Below are 9,627 nucleotides of genomic sequence, written 5' to 3'. Positions count from 1 at the left end.
TTATTAAACGTTTTATTAAACAAACTTAAAATGATAAACAATTTTGTTCATTCAACGTGAAACAGCTTGATTTATTTTAATCTAATTTATTTATCTTAAATTTACAGTTATACAATGAATTACAGTAAAAATTTTGATTTAGTATATGTTCCGAAAGAGCTAAGTAAAGTCCAACTTGAAATTAAAGGGCATAAATGTAATATAAATGTGACTTAGTTTGAAAACAGTTTTCAGGCAATAAATTTAAAAAAAAATATGTGAGGTTTAAATTTTTAGTTTGAGCTGAATTACTCTTTAAATCGGAAAATTGTTGAGTTTAATTTAGACTTTTTTCTTATTTCTCAGTCTGACTTTACATAAAGTAAACATGGCATTTTTAAGCGATGGAAAAAAAATTAAAAAATTTTATCTCGCTATTTTTCACTATAATTAATTATTTAGGTTATTTTCCAAAAAAAAGCACTATATAAAGGACCAGGGGGGGGGGGGGATTTTCACGAAAGTGCGAAAATGAAGTATTTGCTGGGAGAGGGGGTATTTTGGTAATTGGAAAATAACATCTTTTTATATAATATTTACACAATAATTTACTCATGTAGCGCAAAAATCACTGCTAAAGAGAAATTGTCAAGACTTTGTCAAAATATGTAAATTAGCAACAAAAAAATGAATAATGACGACTTAAAACTAGCGAAATAACAAAAATATTCTATAACAGTATTGTTATGATCTGTATAGTGTATAACCTTTCATCATAATTATTTAAACTTTTTGAACGGTGAGGGGGGTGTAGGCATAACAAGAATTTTTGTAAAAATATTTCATTCAATTTACACGTTCTACTGACTTCTGTATATCTGTAAATGGGGAAGTTTTCTTCATCATGTGATCCAAGAATTCTCATTTCCTTTGCAGAACAATGGCATTAAGAGAAAGTTGGGATGACTTATTTCAAATCCGAATTTTAAGACAAAACAAACATAAAAATATATTGGCAGGGATCAAAAACTAAACATTTTTCACTCCTTTGTGATGAAAAGGTTAAGGTTAGTTTCTAGTTTTCAATAACTGTTGCTGTCTGAATGTACATAAAATTCCTCTATTCTTTATCACTTTTAAAAATTATTTTATCCACAGCTCAATGTTCAGTGTACACTCTAGACAGTGTGAAGTGTACAGTGTACACTGTACAGTGCTCAGTGTAGCTGTACAGTGTACAGTGCTCAGTACAGCTGTACAAGTACAGTTTACTTACAACCTGTAACGAGCATTCATGTAAGGACGGGTGTGTTTATTTTCTTGAAAAATCCCCCCCTCTTATGAAAAACTTTTCTCAGAATGTTTCCCCCCCATAATTTTTAGACACCCATCTCTTTAAATCCCCCCCCCACCCACTGGATATTGCATGAATGTATGCCTAGAGTTGAAGTATGAAGATCACAACTCCATATCCTTCATCTCGTCTTCTGAGAAGTCCGACATAGAGCTTTCTGAAGAGTCGGAGAGATCATCCTGAAACAATATTTTTACAATTAAATTTTTTAATCATTTTCTTTAAAAAAATAATTCACTAGAAATAATCATGCAAATTAATTTTTTCTCGTTTTAATTCTCTGTTCACACTTCTTTGAATTTTTTGTTATCTCTATTTAGACAAACTGCGCACAAAGCTGAATATTAAAAATAAAAAATTATCATTTTTTAATTTCTGTGTAAAAAAAACAAATTTTATCGAAATAAAATAATCAAATCTAAATCTTTTGTTTAATTGATCAACTGATCTCTTTAGTATAATATGAGTAAAAAAAAATCTCGTGTTTTTTTATTGTTTGGATGCCCGATCATAACTCGGCGGTCGGCAGCCCTATAACTGATTTGATAACTCGGCGGTCGGCAGCCCTATAACTGATTTGAGAACTCGGCGGTCGGCAGCCCTATAACTGATTTCCATCAAATTTAGATTGAGGAACTTTATAGAACCCCAGGTGACAGGAGTATTCTTGATTTAAAAATTTAAAATGGAACGGGTTTTCTTTCATGGGAAAATTTAATTTCCAGGCATACAAAGCTGGGCACCACCTGACCTAGTTTTCTACAACATAGATGCAACTACATAAGATCACTTAGAATTGGTTAGATTCATAATTTTATTTCCTTTTTTAGTTTACTTTGCTTCCACCTCTGTAAAATCATTTAAGTTTCTTTTGAAACATACTGTTCAGCTGAATAATAAATTTTAAAAAATATTATTTTTTCGGGTAAAAAAAAACTAATTTGACCAATTTATCATTAAAATAAAAACATTTAAAATAGAAATTTTGTTTTTAACTGATTGTATATTTAAAACGGTATCTTTGGTCGATATCATTAGAAAAAAGTATCATTATAATTTTTGTTTTTACTTTTATTTTTACTGGTTAAAAAATCTGCAATGAAAAACCTGAATTAAGAGAAAATATTCTCATTTTCTAAAAGAACTAAATCTAGACCCAACTTCTCAATTAAAAAAAATATAATACTATACAAGAACAAATGTTATAATGATAACGACCGTTTCTGGATCGTTTTTGTGATCGTTTTCCATTTTTTTAGGAAAAAGATATTTGAAAGTTTAATAAAACATTGGAAGTTTAAACGACAAACAAAACTATACCTGAGAAGGATCTCGTAGAGCCTCCTCTGTTGCATATTTCTTAACGTACTCAGACACCTTCTTCTTGTACTCCTCAGGCCTGTACAGTTTAAATAAGGGTGGGACAATCACTTTTTTAATAAACATGTTCAGGTCCTTTCAGCACGTGTCTTAAAAGTTTCTATAGTAAAAACATGTGAACATTTGTTCTCAATAGCAAGCTAAATTTTCTTTCTTTCAAAATTAGTCGATATGGGTAACATAAAATTAATATTAAAACGCTGAGTTTAATAATGTTAAATTCATTAAAATCAGTTAAAAATTGAATGAGTTATATGCAAAAAATTAACATTTTATTGGAAATTTGCCGATTCCTCCATAAATAATAGTTAGTCGGCCCTAGATCAACCAATTTTCATAATTTCAAAAAATCTAGGCAATATTTAGTGGTTAGATATGCAACTTTAGACACCAATATCGACATATTTCGAAAAAATTTAAAAATCGACCTCCCTTAGTGATTGTTGATTTTTAAAAGAGCTTGCGCTGACCCAGTTTTTAAAAATCATAAAAAAATTTCAATATATTTTTTAAGTTTGATTGAAAACTTTTTTCTGCATGTTGTAATTTTTGAAGAAAAAAAATAATTTTGTCCCAGGGTTAGAGGAACTGAAATCGTAATTCTAAGTGACCCTCCATGTAAAGATAAAATTGCCCGATTTTTAAAGTAAATAGATCCCGTCAAGGTTATCTGTTACCTGTGTAGATACATGGCTGCAGCGTCTCCATTGAGCGGATCTGTTGGATTGGGATAGGTCAGGAGTTGGGGAAGAAAGGATTCAAAGATGTTGCTCAGATCATACAGAGCTGTCCAGGCCTACACACGAATAACATCTTGAACCGCCCTTTGATGACCAACAATACCGACCCATGATTCCCCCAACAGAGGGACTTCGAGTTACTTCACGTCCCTTGGTACAATTAAGTAAAATAGTGACCCGTTCTGCAAAGTTTTCATAAAAAAATCGCGCATTTCATCTCAAAAGACGATAAATTGTGTACAACCACTTTTGGTGAAATCAAACATTTCATTTAACCACGGCCACGACCAATTTTTGCCTACAAAACATCCCTTGCTGCGCTCTGGATGTGTTGTAGGCAAAATTGATTTTGGGAACCCTTAGCGAAGTAAGATTCCTTTTGTAAAGTAATTGTAAATAATCATTATCTAAATCTTAGTAATTGTGTGAATAAATAATTATCCATGAAACATGTTGGAACAATTTAAAAATAGTCAATTAAAAAAATAAATATCTGCAGCATTCCATTATCAGTTGGTTAAGAAGACGACATTTTAAAAATTCTTACGATGTCTTAAGAATTCTACTTTGAACTGCATTTCACATTGTAGGGTGATTAAAAACTTGAGGTAAAACCATAAATGTTATTTTAATGATAAGCATGCGTGCGAAACAAATTTTGCAGAGATTTTAAATTTTCTAGAAAAAGTCTATATCCCCGCAAACACTTTTCGTACTTAATAATACTTATTACAATGACATAATAGATTTTAAAAAATTAACTTCTAAATTTGTTCAACTTTTGTTTCAATTTAACCCTTCATAATTTGTAATTGTTTTACTTAAATTTTTCTAAATAATAAATAAAAAGGTCTTACAATCAGGAAGTTTTTGCTTTAATCTAATTTTTCTAGAGTTAAACATCTTTCGGGTTTTTCGGGTTTTAATTTCCACTATTAAGGAGGTTATACCTGGTTAATAACATCCAAGCAGACTGTGCCAGAAACTTCATCAATGTTCGGATGAAAAACCTGAAAAATCATCAATCAATTTCGTGACTTTAATGATCATTTAACTAATTGAAAATTTATTTATAATAAATAATTAACTAGAAAAATAGATTTGCTGAGTTAAATTAAAAATCAGGCAAAAATAGATAATTTATTGATTAATACAATAGGGGTATAAGATTTATTAGAGGATTTGTTAAAGGATTTATTGAAGGATTTAATAAAGAATTTATTAAAAGATTTATTAGAGAATTTATTAAAGGTTTTATTAAAGGTTTTATTAAAGGATTTATTAAAGGATTTATTAAAGAATTTATTAAAGAATTTATTAAAGGATTTATTAAAGGATTTATTGAAAGATTTTTTAAATGATTCATTGAATAATTTAATAAAGATTTATTGAAGTGCTTATTGAAGGATTTATTAAAGGATTTATTGAAGAATTTATTAAATTATTTATTGAATGATTTATTAAAGGATTTATTAAAGAATTTATTAAAGGATTTATTAAAGGATTTATTAAAAGATTTATTAGAGGATTTATTAAAGGTTTTATTAGAGGATTTATTAAAGGATTTATTAAAGGATTTCTTGAAAGATTTCTTAAATGATTTATTGAATAATTTACTAAAGATTAATTGATTGAAGTGCTTATTGAAGGATTTATTAAAGAATTTATTGAAGAAATTATTAAAGGATTTATTAAAGGATTTGTTAAAGGATTTATTGCAGGATTTATTGAATGACTTATTAAAAGTTGTATTGAAACATTTTTTTAATGATTTCTTAAATGATTTATTGAAGAGTTTTTAAAGGATTTATTGAATGATTTATTGAAGGATTTGATGAAGGATTTATTGAAGAATTAATTACATGATTTATTCATTGATTTAGAATAATTTACTGTATGATTTATTGATTGATTCAATGAATAATAGGATGAATCAAGGGTGTAATGCAAGGAAAGTTAATTGTGGTCGTGTATACTGTGCGTACATATTGAAATCAGTTCTCTTTTGGTGGAATTTGTAAACAAGAATAGATGCATCAGTGTTCGTCTTGTATCCGAAGAGGTTAAAAGCATTAAATTTGATAATTTTGATAATTCACATAATAGTTTCCAATGACCAGAATATTTCATTGATTTTTTTATGTGAAAAATGGATCCCATGTCAGGCTGTAACATCCGTCTTGTGTTTACATTACCGCCCAGATACAGTACACTGCAGTACAAAAGATGCAAACACTTCTGAAATAACTTTCCTTGCATTAAATCCATGGGATGAATGATTCAATGAATGACTTATTGACTGATTCAATGAATAGTAGGATGAATATTTCAATGACAGATTTATTGAATGATTCACTGAATGATTCACTGAATGATTTATTGAATGATTTATTGATTGATTTATTAAATGATTTAATGATTGATTCAATAAATAATTCAAATGATAATAGTGTAGCGACGAAAGGAATAAGACCAAATGAATAAGACCAAATAAACTGACTGAATATATATTTATCAAAAACAGCATTTATACTAGATGCAGTATATCATAATCTTAACAATAACATGTGAAGTATGGAATATGCTGTGTACTGCATTCCAGGAATCCAGGGGCGCCACAGGGGTCCCCCCAGCATCGAGGTGATGAAGTTGATGAAGAGCTCGATGTTTATCTCGGACTTATCTTTGAGGGTTTCGTCAAACTGGGAGAGGAGAAGGCTGTTGAGGTGAGAATCTAACTCTCTTCTTCATTCTCTGGGCTCTCTGGAGAGGTGCTGGAGAGGTTGGAGCCAACAGAGCTGGAGGTGACGGAGCCGGAGCCAACGGAGCCGGAGCCAACGGAGGTCTTCCATGTCGAGGAGGCAACTGTGGAACCAGAGGACGATCAGAAAGAACAGGTTTGAATCGGTCCACGGAGTTGGGGAGTAGGACTTAGAACCAATCTGGACTTGAAAATACTTTGGATACTTGGAAAGCACTAGATAAGGTCCTCTGTAAAGCGGAGACAACTGGAGGCTTAGATGTATCTTCCCTGATGAACACATGAGAACAGGAAACTAAACTGGGAGGAATCTCATCTGGTTTCAGGGACGGAACTGTAGAATGATGAGGAAGGACTGTGAAACTGTTCTTCAGGACTGATTGCAATCTCCGGAGATACTCCGAGGAAGGTAACTCTGGACTGTCCAGGAATTCTCCAGGCAACACCAAAAGAGAACCAAAAAAGGGTTTCGGATGCGGAGATGGCGGAATCTTCTCTGGGAACACTACGAAGACCGAGTAATACCAGGGGAAGATGATCAAACCAGTCTGCTCCGGACAATCTAGCTCTCAGGGATACCTTAAGACGGCGATGGAATCTCTCAACCAGGCCATTAGACTGTGGGTGGAAGGACGTTGTTGGTGAGTGAATAATTCCCAGGAACTTGCAGAGATTAGTCCAGATAGAACTTGTGAATTGTGCTCCACGATCAGAGGTAATTACAGACGGAACTCCAAATGTTGGAATCCAGGATCGGAGTAAAACCTTGGCACATTCCTCTGCTGTTGTGGATTGGAGAGGTATTGCTTCCGGCCATCCACTTGTTCTGTCCACAATGGTAAACAAGAAATTAAACCCAGAGGATTGAGGTAAGGGGCCAACTAGATCTACATGGAGATGAGAAAACCTCCGTCCAGGAACAGGTATAGGTTGGATGGGAGACTTGATGTGGGTTTGAATCTTGCTCCGTTGACAATCCAGGCAGGATTGAAGACCATAAGTTAACAACCCTGGACAAACCTTCCCACACAAAACTTCTTGAAATTAATCTTCTAGACGCACGTACACCAGGATGAGAGATATTGTGAATTGACGAGAAAACCAACCTTCTCATCTTCTCTGGAACCAGGGGGCGGAGGTTGCCCATGGACGTGTCACAGAGTAGGATGGAACCTGAGAACGGAACAGAAATAACAGATAAAGTTGATGAACGTCTGAGTACCTCAATCTTTGGGCAGGACTGCTGTAGGATAGACATTTCGGAGAACGATATTCCTGGAACTGGAGGCGGAGCAACTGGTTGGAGTTCGGATATTAAAGTCGTTGGCGGAGGATTGTGTGGAACATTGCTGGACTCTGGACGGGACAGGGCATCAGCAACTACATTCTCCGGACCAGGAAGATGAAGGATCTCACAGTTGAACTCAGACAGGAACGATAATCTCCTTTGCTGCATGGCGGACCAGTGCGGAGATGTTCTAAACAACGCATACGTCAATGGTTTGTGGTCAGTGAACAAAATAAACTACCTTCTAGCATGAAGCGGAAGTGTCGGAGAGAAGAGTAGGCAGCGAACAATTCACGGTCGAAGGCGAAATACTTGCATTCTGGGGCGGATAATTTCTTGGAATAAAACGCCAGAGGGGCCCAGGAACCAGATACTTCTTGTTGTAAGACTGCTCCAACATGAGATCCAGAGGCATCCACGGATAAGGATATCCTGGCGGAGGGATCAGGGTGAACCAGGATATCCTTATCCGTGGATGCCTCTGGATCTCATGTTGGAGCAGTCTTACAGGATGGATTTGGCAGCTGCAAAGGATTGGTTCATCTCTAGGTCCCAGGTTAGAGTTGAAGATTTACTTTTGAGAGCCTCAGTTAAAGGACATAGGAGACCAGCTGCAGCCTTCCGTTAACTAGTTTCCCGAAAAAGAACATGGCGACCTGCACTGGTTAGCCTGGTTTCCCCACTTGCGATGATACCAGCACTCTGAGGAGGTAGATGAGGATGTAGATCACCCTGGACTGCTGGTTCTAGTGCGACTAGAAGAGGACCTGGTTCTGGAGCTTCGAGATACCAGCGATACATCCTCCATTGGTCTGTAGTCTTGAGACGAAACTGCATGGACGGCATTAACTCTTCCACAAATTGTCCATAGTTCGTCTGCTCTGGTAGCCATCCGTCTAGGGTCAGCAATCGATTCTGTCAGTAGATGGGAATGAATATCTGCAGGGAGACGATCCATAAACAGGCCTAAGAAAAAGAAACCAGGTTTCTCATCTTCAGGGAGGATTAATAACATTTTATCCATGAGTTCTGAGGGTCTTTGATCAGTCAGAACCGGGATACTCTGGGAGAGCCTGATACCTCTGGAAATTACTGAGAGTGTACATCTGGATAAAGCGGGTTCTCATGGTTGCATAGGGATCTGAAGTTGGCTTAAGGATCAGATCTATGAGGCGAGTGGCAACGTCCTGGGGAAGGGCTGCAACACAGTGGTGAAACTTGGTTAGAGAAGTCGTCACGCGCTTGATCCCAAACTGGGCCTCAGCCTGAAGGAACCACACCTCGGGGGAGTCCGTCCAGAAGGTGGGAAGCTTGACAGATACCCTGGTAAGGGATAACTGACCATCAGGGGGTGAAGATACCTCATTATTGGTCGACATCACTACTAAACTGAAAAAGAACACTCTATCGTCAGAACCTTACTTTGGTGTTTGAGTATGAAAAGAGCAGGGACTCGGTAGAAACCAATTTCGGGCGCTTCAACGAGAGGATTTAATTCCAACAAAAGAATCATGTTGGGGTCACCAAAATGTAGCGACGAAAGGAATAAGACCAAATGAATAAGACCAAATAAACTGACTGAATATATATTTATCAAAAACAGTATTTATACTAGATGCAGTATTCTATATTATACTTGAAAGTTACCAGAATTAAAATCTTTGAGAAAAAAACATCTTCCTTGAGAAAAAAATGATAAATTCTAACCTTATTCATGAACCCAATTGAAGGGGACTTGAACGGGTATTGTTCAGGCAAATGTACTCGAACCTTCCAAACACCTCCTTCGTAAGGTGTTCCCTTGGGACCAAAAAACTTGACCGTGAACTCGTCCAGGCCGCTCATTATCGTCACTTCGTGCTTGGACTCGATCAGTTTAATGACATCTGTGTCCATTCTCCTCTTTCCTGCGCTGGGGGACGACATGGTGGATTTCTACAGAAGGTTTCAAGTTTTAGGTTTATTCAATATTCAGGGTTCATTCCAATACACTGGGGTTCAGACTGCGTCTTGTTTAATTCACAAAATACCATTCAGAGAGTGTAGACTTGTAACTACGTAGGAGAACTTTGACCTTAATAAAGAAATTTATATCGAGTAGTTTCTTAAAGAAGGAAATATGAAA

General features: G+C 35.2%; 1 protein-coding gene across 1 annotated transcript; it reads right to left on the bottom strand.

Moving 5' to 3' along the window:
- Positions 1–347: 347 nt before the first annotated feature.
- LOC111718204 (ubiquitin-conjugating enzyme E2 H) lies at positions 348–9,576 on the bottom strand. The gene is made up of 6 exons (XM_023493743.1): positions 9,210–9,576; positions 4,404–4,463; positions 3,391–3,509; positions 2,654–2,732; positions 1,418–1,512; positions 348–1,258 (listed from the first exon to the last, which is right to left on the bottom strand). The coding sequence occupies exons 1-5, from the start codon at positions 9,426–9,428 to the stop codon at positions 1,438–1,440; spliced, it is 552 nt and encodes a 183-aa protein (XP_023349511.1). The 5' UTR covers positions 9,429–9,576; the 3' UTR covers positions 348–1,258; positions 1,418–1,437.
- Positions 9,577–9,627: the final 51 nt, after the last annotated feature.

The sequence above is a fragment of the Eurytemora carolleeae genome, unplaced genomic scaffold (assembly GCF_000591075.1).
Source record: "Eurytemora carolleeae unplaced genomic scaffold, Eaff_2.0 scaffold770, whole genome shotgun sequence".
NCBI classification, from domain to species: domain Eukaryota; kingdom Metazoa; phylum Arthropoda; class Copepoda; order Calanoida; family Temoridae; genus Eurytemora; species Eurytemora carolleeae.
The sequence above is the reverse complement of the archived record's forward strand: the minus strand, read 5'-3'. Positions and strand labels throughout refer to the sequence as shown.

Coding starts and splice junctions, on each gene's coding strand:
- LOC111718204 (XM_023493743.1), bottom strand. CDS start 9,428: ATGTCGTCCCCCAGCGCAGGAAAGAGGAGAATGGACACAGATGTCATT. Junction 4,464..9,209: donor CAATTGGGTTCATGAATAAG/GTTAGAATTTAT, acceptor ATGATTTTTCAG/GTTTTTCATCCGAACATTGA. Junction 1,513..2,653: donor CTCTACGAGATCCTTCTCAG/GTATAGTTTTGT, acceptor ATATTGTTTCAG/GATGATCTCTCCGACTCTTC.